At 38.4% G+C, this 12090-nt stretch overlaps 1 protein-coding gene across 8 annotated transcripts in view; it reads left to right on the forward strand.

Annotated features, from left to right (window-relative positions):
• Nucleotides 1-10648, forward strand: part of GABRA2 (gamma-aminobutyric acid type A receptor subunit alpha2) — a 75385-nt gene extending 64737 nt beyond the window's left edge. For 7 of the 8 annotated variants that reach the window (XM_024103494.3, XM_005309910.5, XM_024103492.3 and 4 more), the window contains 2 exons: nt 390-592; nt 8798-9244. In XM_024103494.3, coding sequence (XP_023959262.1) covers nt 390-592; nt 8798-9106 — 512 coding nt within the window. In that variant the 3' untranslated portion in view covers nt 9107-9244. Of the gene's footprint in view, nt 1-389; nt 593-8797 lie in introns of all 8 variants that reach the window. The other variant, XM_065598127.1, reaches the window with a different exon arrangement.
• Nucleotides 10649-12090: the final 1442 nt, after the last annotated feature.

The following is a 12090-nucleotide window of genomic DNA, read 5'->3' on the forward strand; positions in this document are numbered from 1 at the left end:
GCTATACTGCTGCAAAGTGATTTGACACACTCCATTAAGCAAACTAGTTAATTTAGTTGCCTTGGTGTGGGGTTTTCCCCAAAAAGTCTGATTAATCAAAAAATGGGAAAAACCAATCTGTATGTATTTTCAAGACATTATCTTCAGCCATTTTTCACCAAAATTTTATTTGAAAAAAAAAAGTGAATCAAAACTAGAAGGTTACAAAGGAAAAGTCTGCTGCCACCTTCAATATGGTGCATCTAGTATGCCACCATACTATATGAACATTATGTAAGCATTTTTATAATTCTTAGAAATGTACTGTAAGATGTTCCCGTTCTGAATCTTATTCAATTTCAAAATTCAATTAAAATTGCTGACATTTTCTTTTTTTCCACCCTCTACAGGAGTAACAACTGTGTTGACAATGACAACGTTGAGCATCAGTGCACGAAATTCCCTCCCTAAAGTAGCTTATGCAACAGCCATGGATTGGTTTATTGCTGTTTGTTATGCATTTGTATTCTCTGCATTGATAGAATTTGCCACTGTAAATTACTTCACAAAACGAGGATGGGCATGGGATGGAAAAAGTGTAGTCAATGATAAGGTAAACACATTTATATTTCCAGTCAATTCTAAGAAAATAGCTTAACAGATATTTTGATAGTTGGTTATTACTGAAAAAATACTTGAATTTTCAAACCAATAGAAAGGTTATGACTTGTGAGACGAAAGTAGGTGTGGATAGAAAGATATTGTAAAGTGTGTGCTCAAATTGCCAAACTCTAGCAGAAATTAAACTGCATACAGGAACTTTCTCTAGCAGGCTGTCCTTGGAGAAATGATTATTGTGTCAAGGCTCTCTCCACATTGATCAATAGCCTATTTGAATCTCGTTAAATGTCAAAAAATATAAAATCTGAGGTTACACCACATTATGTTCCTGAGTCCTTCATGTGGAAATGAATAAAATCAGAGTAATATTTCTGTAAAAAATCTTTATTCAGACTTAATGAAAATAAGCTTCCTACACTTGCATCCATTACATTTCAAAACATTGGAGATACTGTCACATTCTCCCAACTTCTTTATTTCCTTGTTTGTTTTAAAGTTATCCATTTCCCTCTTGTTCTTTATCGGCATTACTGTGAAGAATGAGGGAGTTATATGTAGGGTTTTATTTATAAATATAATTTGCTCCTCAGGTTATGTCTGATATTAACCTGCCCAAATGCCAGGAGTTAAATCAAAGAGGGTGTTAAGGGGGAAGCAAACAGGAACCAAAATAGTGTCTCCTTAAGGGATTAAGGGGGGTAAACTATTAATTAGGGAATGGCCCTGCTTAGCTCCCACCAGGCTGCATAGTTTACTCATCCTGAGGCTGAAGGCCTAGGATCAAAGGGGGTCCCAAAATCTTAAAGATGCTGCCCATGGGAATGACAGGGGGCTGCCGAGGGAGTGACAGGGAGAACTAACAGTCAGACAAGGAGACACCGAGGCAAAGTGCGCATGCTGCAGGCAGGAGAGTCTGCTCCTCCCAGCTAGAGATGGGAGTTAGCTGGGTTAAGGGCAACTTACAAAAGTGTTCAAGGAAAGATTAAAGTGTAGGTAAGGGACAATATACTTGTAGGACTCTTTGTTGTTTAACCCTTTGCTCTGTGTGCTTTCTACTTTTGGGTTAATGAATAATGCTTTGTTTTGAAGACACTGTTTCTGAGTCACTTCAAACTTATATTGTCGCGGACACCTGGAGGGAAAAGGTTTATAGGTGCCAATCTCAACTGGGGCTGTTTAGCTAACAGGTTGAGAAATGGGGGGGAGGGCTTGCAGCCTAGAGACCCAGTCTCAGTGTGGCTGGACAATGTGATTCCACTCAGAACAAGGTGCAGGAGGCCATCTCTGTCACTTGAGGCGTGCACTCAAGAGAGACTGTCCCTAACCATAGCACGTGCAAAATCAGCAAATTCTAGATGGACCAGAGTGTTGTGAGCAGCAGTGCAAGGAGGGTGGTATGGTCCGGTATGCCGTACCAGCAAGATATTTATAACTGGTACGGCGTACCGGAAAGAGGAGGAGCAGAATGTGGGGCTGCTGGGGGGCCCCACGCCGGCAGTTCCTCCGGTGCAGCTGAACTGCCCCAGCCCTTCCATGTTGGGTCTCCTCCCTCTGTCCAGCAGCCAGCCCCGCTGGAGGACAGGGCTGGGGGAGTTACAGCCACTGGAGATTCTGCCGGCATTCTGCTCCTTTCCCCGCTGTGGTTCCTGGGAGAGCCCTGAACCGATGCTACCGGGTGGCCCCATGCCGGCAGCTCCTCTGACATGGTTACCATACCGCCTCCAGCCCTGCCCCTCCCCCCGCAGTCCTGTCCCCTGGCGGGGCTGGCTGCTGTACAGAGGGAAGTCTCCTGCGCAGTGGGAGGAGGAACAGAGAACCTCCACTCCCCAGGTAAGGGGGGTGGATCATAGGAGGGGATGGGGAGGCGCAGGCTGGGGGCAGGGCAGGGAGAAGTCACATGGAGGGTCACATGAGGATGTCCTGTGTCCCCCATGGAGGGGGGAGTGTACCAGTAAGAAATGGATTCCACTTGTATCACTGGTTGTGAGGAACTTTGCAAAAAATAATAGAACTTGAATATGGGCCTGTTATCTAGATCCCAGAAAGCATGGAAAAATGCAAGCACATAATGGTCCTCTGACCAATTTAATTTCAGAAGATAAGGCCTGTTTAGTTTTTATGAATCTCTTACGCTACCTGAAATTTCGTCTTGTCCATCTTATCATCACCCGAATCAGTAGCTCGGTCTGGCAAGGGTGCAAGTAAGTGCTGATCATTAGTATGACTTCTAAGCATAATGGAGGAAGCTGAGAGTAGGAGGAAAGACAGCCTGGTAGGCTGGCAAGAATAGCCTGTCCGGACTAGGTAACAAGGTATTATGCAGCTAGGAGTGACAGAAATTGTCTCCTTAAAACTCAGGACACATTTCTCAGTGGCTGGCCCGTGTGGCTGCTTTGCCTCTGAGTTTCTTTCAAATGCAGCTCGTAAACACACTCCAGACAAGCAGTAGGAGTAATGGAAAATCATTAAAATGCCAGCACCTTACTCATGGTTTTTACTGATTGGATTGCATGTAAACAGCTGTGCTCTGACCACATTGTGTCTCAGGCACTGTTGCCCCTTGGTCACGGCCACTTTCTCCCTAAGCCATCAGTGCTGAGTTTACTGCAGTTCAGGTTTGTTCATGGTGCTGATCCTTGTGCACGTTTGTCTGAACTATGCGGAACCCTCTTTGCTCAAGTTCTCAGTAACAGCTCTTTTTGCACTGGCAGCTCTCATCAATCTGCAAGAGAGTCAAGAAAATATTATTTGGCTCCCTATGGCCATCCAGAAAGCGATACTTTACTACAATCGTTACTTTGACTCTGGTTCAATTTGCTTAATATTCAGTTGAATGTTAGGCTTTCTGAGATATCATAGGGAATAGGTGTTAATAGTTTGCTGTTCTCTAGCATTCTTCAAATATCACAGAGCACTTTACAAACCTTAATAATGTAATTAAGCCTAGCAGCGCATGTGGTAGCTCTGAAGTATTCTCATTTTACAGATCAGGAAAAAAGACATTAGTGAAGTAACTTGTTCAAGGTCACACTGTGAGACTGTGGCCAACCAGAAACCAAGACTTGCCATTCCTGACCCCCAGTCCTGTGCTCTAGCCTCTAACATACACTTCATCCATTCGGTTAATTGTAACCTCTTGTTGGTTGGAAAGCTCAATCTGAAATTCCATTTTTACACTATAGGACAACTTTCAAAAGTAGGAGTCTAAGGAGCACTTGCAAAATAAGAATGCCGTTATTAAACAGTTATCTTCATGCATCAAATAGTTGCACGCACAGAAACTTGGTTTGCATAAATAACTGCATATTTTGCACACGTAATCACCTTTTTTGTGCTTACAGGATCTGCATAGTCTATAAGCACAACTTCGGCACTTCTTATTGAAAACGTGGTCCTGAATATTTTACCCTGCAGACTCCTTGCCTATTATTAGCTTTTAGGCCCAAATCCAACACCCATATAAGTTAGTGGAAAGACTCACATTGATTTCTGTGGGCATTAAATTGAATCTTTAGTTTCCACAGTGTGACTGCCTGCCTCCACAAACAAGCTGAAATTAGTGTATGTTCTATTCTTAGTGCCAACAAATGACATCTTAATGAATCAATTCAAGATCAAATCTTCAGTCACACTCTTGGATTTACTGAAAACATATAGTTATAACACATAGTCATATTACATACTGTAATAGCAGTAGCCAAGACACTACGAGACTTACAACAATATCTTGCAATAACTCTCATTATAATATTTCATTTAAGAAGTCTCCACACACCAGAATTTTGTGTGCTCTCAATTTATATATTATCAAATCCTAAACATACTTAGTTTAAGACAAAATTCCTGCTGAAGTCAACAGAAATTTTGCCTGAATTAGAAGTTCAGGATTTAGCTCATTTATTTTAAATTCTGAATAAAAACATACTAATATTGATGACACTTTGGCTTGTTGCATCTGTTTTCAAATCACTTAGACTCCATTATTAAACATCCCTTTAAAGTGAAGTAGGTATTGGTTATTGTCCAGTTGTGTTTCTAGCTCATCAGACATTACTCACTTTAACTTATATTGTTTCTCAAATAAATTATAATTTGATTCTTGTCATTTTTCAAGACCAGTGCCATTTAATATAATCCAATTGGAGTGAAGGTAGCAAAGAGATCACAGAATATGAGAAATAATGTATATTAAAATGAGTGATGTCTGAGGATCAGAAACACAATTGGATGATACCAGACACATACTGCTAATTGTAATGGATTCCAGAGGATTTGAAAACAGCTCAGTTAGCCAAAAGCAGTGTAGACATACCCTCAGGGACTCCTTAGACCAACAGAAGTTTGAATCAATTGAAAACATAAAGTACTTTTGATATTGGTATTGAGGGGACAGTGTGTGAGGAAACTTTTAACTTAATGTAATAGTGTTTTAATCACCTGATTACATTGCATTATTGCAAGATTTGGTGTCAAGTCCTGTAAATCGTTATTGTAAATAACACAGAACAAATGCTATTGCTATCTCTTGACTTAATATATTATGTAGTTACTCTCTCTACCGTACCCTCATTCAGTTAATGAGAGAGAATCTCTGCTAAGGAAAACTTCAAGTTGTGGTTGCTCCTGACCCAAACCTGGGTACAATATTATATATTTCCCTAATAGAAATGAAGCAAAGATTAACAGTTAATGTTTGCACAGTGCTTTAAATATGTAAAGTGGAACATATAAGTGCAAAATATTATATTAATAATAAGGAAGAACTGTAGAAAAAGTGACAGTGCATCCTTTCTTAACACTTGTTGCTCCTAGTGAAGAATGAGGTACCCACAACTTCAGGCATCACTTTCTAGATTCTAGAAATAGATCCCGAATCACTTACCATCAGATTATCTGCATGTCAAACAAATGCAGCTTTTCTGACTGGCACATTGACACTCCATTATAAATGATGTAGGAAGACCTTCTGAACTCTCCAATCATCCTTCAACTGTTTCTTTAAATTAGTGTAACAGTGTTCTTGCATGATCTCAGAAGTGGCAGCTGCTTAACAGATAAAGTATGCTTTCCCTGGGCAAAACGAGCAAAATTCAAGTGACCCAGCATCAACAGCGTGTCTTCTCAAGTTGTCATTCTTGATCTTAAATGCCCTTTCCTTGTGAGCAGGGTAGTTGACCTGTTCCTTATTTTATTTCTTACAACTCTCAGATGTAATGATGTGGAATCTAGCTCTGTTCCTATGTAAGTGACTACTGTAGGAAGTCATTCCATCCTTTCTTTCAGTATTGCTACCTTAATTCTACTGCTCATGAACTGTCCATTCTGAAATTCATCTAGTTCTTATATGACAAGATTAGTTCTATAAAGGCTACTTACCAATTGTCAATTGAAAATATTCTGTCTTTTAACAACCTATTCAATAATTACAGTCTTCCCATACCCAATTGTCTAAATATTTGAAAATTAGAAATTTCCTTCAGAACAAAATCATATTGGGGTTTTCTACAGTACTGAAATATCTATTTCCCTGTAATCATCTAATGACTAAAAGTTAAGCTTTCAATATTTCAATTGTTTCTAATACCAAACCCACAATTTATCATTATGTAAAAAATCCCATTAATGGGACTACAAATACTGTAGTAAATATTTTAAAATCACACTTCCTGGGTATGAAAAAAGGGATTTTGCAGATTAGCTAATATGGATCTCTCTCTCTTTCTCTCTCTCTCCTTTTTCTCTCTGGTTTTACACACCCTCACCATGAACACAACACAAAGCTCAGCCACTTCCAGCTAATAAGCAATGTGTCAGGGTCAAGGGGAAATGACTGTGTTTACATTCCACTGAGGTTCTTTTCTAACTCTGAAGTAGGCTTGGAATTTGTATTTCACGGGGGAACTGAGGTGGGGGTCATAGGAATTTCCATAGTACATAGCAGTCCACATTCACACTCCAGTCAGTACACCAATTCACACCATACTCCACATGAGGTGAGAACTGGAATGAAACTCAGCAAGGGGAATCTGATCACATTTCCTCCCCCTAGGCCACCAACAGCAGTGTTTTTTCCATGGAATATAGGCTACATCTACAGTTCACACCACTGTTGTGGTGTGTGAGGGTATGTGTAGTTACACACCGCAGTGAAAGGCAGGCTGTGTCTACACTGCTGTATATAGCTGCCTAAATGGGTGGTGGTGTCTCCTGGAAAATTGAGTCTTTTAAGTCCAGATCTTGAACCTCCTTGCATGTAGTCAGACTGTTGAAGCCAGGCCAGTGAAGTCAACCTTGCTCTGTTCAGACAGAACACTTTGCAAGATGAGGGCCTATTTTCCAGGGGGAAAAAATGACCCAAGACATGGCTCAGACTTGTATGTGTTTACCTACATTTGCTCACTCATTCCTATATCTGATTGACACCATTTTAGAAAAGGTAGATTATCAGGTCTACTATTACATTTGCTTTTTGCGTAGTCAAAGATGTCACCATCAAGGAATATAGGCCAAAATATAGAGTTTGTGTAACTTAAGCTTTACAACATTTAATATTAACAGAAATATTTTTTCAGGTGGTTGGATTGTTTAAAAAAATGCCAGTAAAGGCAATTTTTTGTTTTTGATTTGAACATTTCACTACAGCGTTTGCAACTCAAACATTGCAGCATTGTGTTAGCACAGAAGAAAAAATATAAATTGAAAAAAACATGGAAATTATTTTTCAAAACCATGTGCCAAGCAGAATGAAATACAAAAAGTAAGCAAATAGGAGAGATGGTGATTAGATTTTAAAAATGTGTTCTTTTGTATAACCTCGGAGCTGATCCTGGGTAGTGCAGGAAAGAGAGTGGAAAGGTTTTTTTGGACCACAGTTGTTGAAAAGCCATAGCTTTGTTAGTTCACATCTTGTTCAGGTATCCATGTTATGGTATATAGACAGCCAACCTACCTGTACAGACTACAGGTTTGTACTTTTGTGTATTAAGGGGATGAAGGGTCAGGGTGCGGAGGTGGCCATTAGCAGGCCTCTTTACCCTTACCTTCAATCCTGACATCAGATCTGGGGCAGGGGTAAGTAGATATATACCTCAGGTAGTGATGATAATGGGAAGTAGGGCTGTTACTCACTCACAGATATCTCTTCCCTAGGTTTTAGCCATTGCAGGATTTTAAAATATCCTTAGCCACCCGAGCAAGCAATATAAATATAATTTAAAATATATGCAAATAACCGGAGTATCTTAAATAATTGAGTATCAGGGGGTAGCCGTGTTAGTCTGAATCTGTAAAAAGCAACAGAGTGTCCTGTGGCACCTTTAAGACTAACAGAAGTATTGGAAGCATAAACTTTTGTGGGTAAGAACCTCACTTCTTCAGATGTAAGAACCTCACTTCTTGCATCTGAAGAAGGGAGGTTCTTACCCATGAAAGCTTATGCTCCCAATACTTCTGTTAGTCTTAAAGGTGCCACAGGACCCTCTGTTGCTTTTTAAATAATTGAATTACAGTACAAGTTTGTATTTTTATTGGTGTGGAATTATGGGGTGTATGAGTAATGCAAACATTAGATTTGGGGGAGAGAGATGTCCCACTTCCTAATTTTTATATTAATGTACTGACAGATAACCTTAGTCATCTGGCTGTGCAATCAGTCTTTAATTATCCCCTCCAGCAGTCGTCGTAATAGTCCTTTCATTTCACTATGGTAGGAACTGGGCATTAGTTCAATGAGAGTGGATTATATCATTCTCACCTACCTTTTTTTTCTGGTGGTGGCCCTTTTGCTGATCCATTCCCTGCTTCCTGTTTACTATTAGCTCTATCAGAACAGTGGGCCTCAAGTCAAGACTAGAGACTGAAGCTGGCTCCTACTCAATCAATCTAGGTAGTAGCCAGTCCTTCAAAGATATCCACCATCCTGGACCCTTTCTCCCCTGGAGACTCCTGTTGACTTCAGTGGGACTCTGTGTGGGCATAAGGGCCTATGCTTCCAGATTTCTTTACTAGATTGAGACACTATTCTGTAGCTTCCATCTGGGAGACTGAGGGCATCGTCTACATGTGCTTTGTCAATCACCAACATTTATTTTTCCATCTTCACTTTAAAAAAAAAAACATTTGAAATGCTGTTTTATTGAATCTGATTTGGTAAATGTCCCATGCAGTAAATATTTAACTCCATGCTGTCTTCCAATAGAAAAAAGAAAAAGCATCTGTCATTAAGAAAAACAATGCCTATGCAGTGGCTGTTGCCAATTATGCTCCAAATATTACCAAGGACTCAGTGCTACCAACAATCTCCAAGAGTGCTACAACCACAGAACCCAACAAGGCAAAGCCAGAAGCCAAGCCGCAAGAAGCAAAGAAAACATTCAACAGTGTTAGCAAAATTGACAGAATGTCTAGAATAGTGTTTCCAGTCTTATTTGGTACTTTTAACTTAGTGTACTGGGCTACATATTTAAACAGGGAACCTGTCTTACTTGGGTTTGCTCCCTCAACCTAAAAGCTAAATTACACTGGGGATGTATAGAATCATTATATCAGATAGGTTGTTTTGCTATGTACAGTACGACTAATAACTGCTAATCTGTGAACCAATATGTACAGAGTGTATATAGATAACTTATCCGTGTATCTCCAAAGGAGACACACAATGTTTATTCATGGATCTGTAAACAGATAACACCCATGGCTAATATAGCCAGCTCTTTAGAAGTTCTACCCAGGGGATTTCCTCAAAACTGGGATTCAAATACACAGAATTATATCTTCTCCATACAATTAGAGGAAAATATGGTCCTGCATAATTATTTAGGAACAGTATTTTTTTAATTTAAAGTTAAAATATTTTTCTATAAAATAACTGATTCTACTTTAATGGGAAAAGCTGTCATTAAAAATGATTTTTTTAAAAAACTTATTTCATACAATGGAAGTGCCCATGTATATTATAGAGTGATGAGCTCAAACTATTCTGTTGTTCACAACCATTTTGGAAAGTAGTTACGTTTAAAACTTAGTAAAGAGTATTGGAATGCCAAGGCCATTAGTTCCTTACTTCTAGACCTGCTTTGAACTTGTTAATGAAGTATTCCAACTAATTTAAGTGAGCAGTAGTGATTAATCAAATTTCTAGCATCAATCAACTTCCACTAGAAAAACTGTTTTATTTTCCCCGGTGTTTGTTTCTCTGAGGTTGCTGAACCAAGTTCTCTTATTCAGCAAGGTCAGAAAAGGTGTTTTTTTTTTTTTTTTTTTTAAATTAGATTGATGTCAGGCTCATAAATATTGGTAATTGACACTCAGAAATTTTTCAGGGTCAAGCATATCAGAAACATAAAATGCTCTTTTTCCTGCTTAGTATTTACAGGAAAATCTGCCTTAAAAAGGCTTCCTCACATCTGCCCATAGAAGCCACTGTTTTCAAAGGAAACAGCAGTTTGTGATTGCAATCCAGGAAGTTGTCCTCATGGATAAGATTTATTGCTGCTTTTGTAAATTGCAACTTTACATTTCACTGACATAACTTAACAACTTTATATACTAGAAAGGGTTTTGCTAAGATTTGAATGTTATTTTTAATAAACTGCAGTGCATCATCAGTAATTGTCAATTATTTTATACACAAAATATAACAAAATTGGAGCTGCCGTTTGCAATTTTATATGAATATTTAATGTTAGTAAAATTAATTTTCATCTGAACCTTTGCAAATATTCCTTATGCCCTGAAAGGCCTGGTAAATTATGGCATAACTAATAATTGTGCACTGTATTTAGATTTTAATATACTTGGCCAATCAAAAATATTTTGATTCACATATACATTAGCAGTTATTAGTTGACCTTTTAAAATAGATGCACCTTTATGATGGTGTGTTTACAGTAGAAACATATGTCATCGTATAGTGTCATTTATTGCAGTTTTGTACAGTACATGAGTATAGTGCATAAAATAGGTATGTTCAAAGTTTGACAAACTTGTACAAATATTTCTAAAATGAATAAATGAATTATCTTAAGACATGGAAACTAGCAAAAACAAAGAAGAAGAATCAAACCTTGCATTTTTTGCTGTTTAATTTTCTTGTCTTTTCTTTGTTTTTAATGTGATTCTATTTTGTGCTTTGCATGACAGTATAGATGCCAAGGTCACAAATGCATTTTATTAGTAGACTTTACAATGAAGACAGACTTGACTTTAGTCAAACAAGATATTCCATATGACATCAGTAAAATAGAAGGGAGAACCACTGGTGAAATGTGTATTCCCTTCATCCCCTCTAATAAATCCATCTTAATTCATCAACGATAGTTGAAAAACAAGCACTTTACTCAAAACATTAAAATAGAAATATCCTTATTTTCATATATTATATTTATATATAAATGTAGATCTTCCATGTAATACAGAAATGTGTGCAATAGGGTGATGAAGTGTGTAAGGTTTGAAGGCAAGCAATAAAAAGTTTTTTCATGGTATAATTATACATTTTAAAAATGTTTTATTTGTAAACTATAAAAGATCCCTTTAATGTCATAGTGTCCAGGTATAACATATATACATATGTACATATGTAGAATATTTGTAAATATTGGTCCTGTAGAAAAATCCTTTCATGTTTCTCTCTGTTTCTGGCAAAGGGCTCTGACTATGTGGTATAGTGGAGGCCCAAGCTTATCTGCTCTCAGACTCTGAGTAGGTTGATTACTGTTTTCATGTACCTTTGGGCACCATCCTGCAACCTGATGGGAGCTCTCAACTCCCATTAACTTCAACAGGAGTTGAGGACTCTCAGCACCTCACAGGTTTGGGCTTATAAAGAGTAAGATCTGTATTCTACCCCAGTTACATCCCAGATAGCTTAACAAAGTTAGGTTTGCTGTCTCAAATAGTGGGAAGTCAGAACTCTGCCCTCTAGATACATGAGCAGTGCTTAATTTGTGCCAGGGCTGAGCCCCAGCCCAGCACCTTTGGGCTTGTTGAATCAGTCATGAATATAAAAAAAATGACTTGAGCCATGGCACATAATTGCTAGAGCTCTGGCACTTCTTTCATTACAAATTAAGCACTGTATATGAGTGTGTCCAGAGGTGCATTTAATTATGTGATGGGAGAGAGCTGTGTATCCTTGTGTTTTTTTTTAAAGGAATACACACAGAGGTATCTGACTTACAGAATCAAGCAAGTCCTTTCATCGCTTCAGAAAATTAACATGCTTAATTTATAGCTGCATTGGGCCTGCTGTAAATTGTGCACCTTCAGCTTCACAGAGGGCCTGCTTCCGTTCCCACCTAAATCAATGGGAATTTGAGGAGCAGGGTCAGAAATAATGTGTTAGGAGCAACTATTTAATTCACTGAACAGTCCCTATGGACTTGTGCAACACTTAGAGTAAATTGCATAACCACCAGACCTTTAGCACATACTTTAGACGTAGAAAAACAAAACCATTTAAATGCAATCTATGTGCACAAATATGCTTTC

This window comes from Chrysemys picta, chromosome 5 (assembly GCF_011386835.1).
Source record: "Chrysemys picta bellii isolate R12L10 chromosome 5, ASM1138683v2, whole genome shotgun sequence".
NCBI lineage: Eukaryota > Metazoa > Chordata > Testudines > Emydidae > Chrysemys > Chrysemys picta.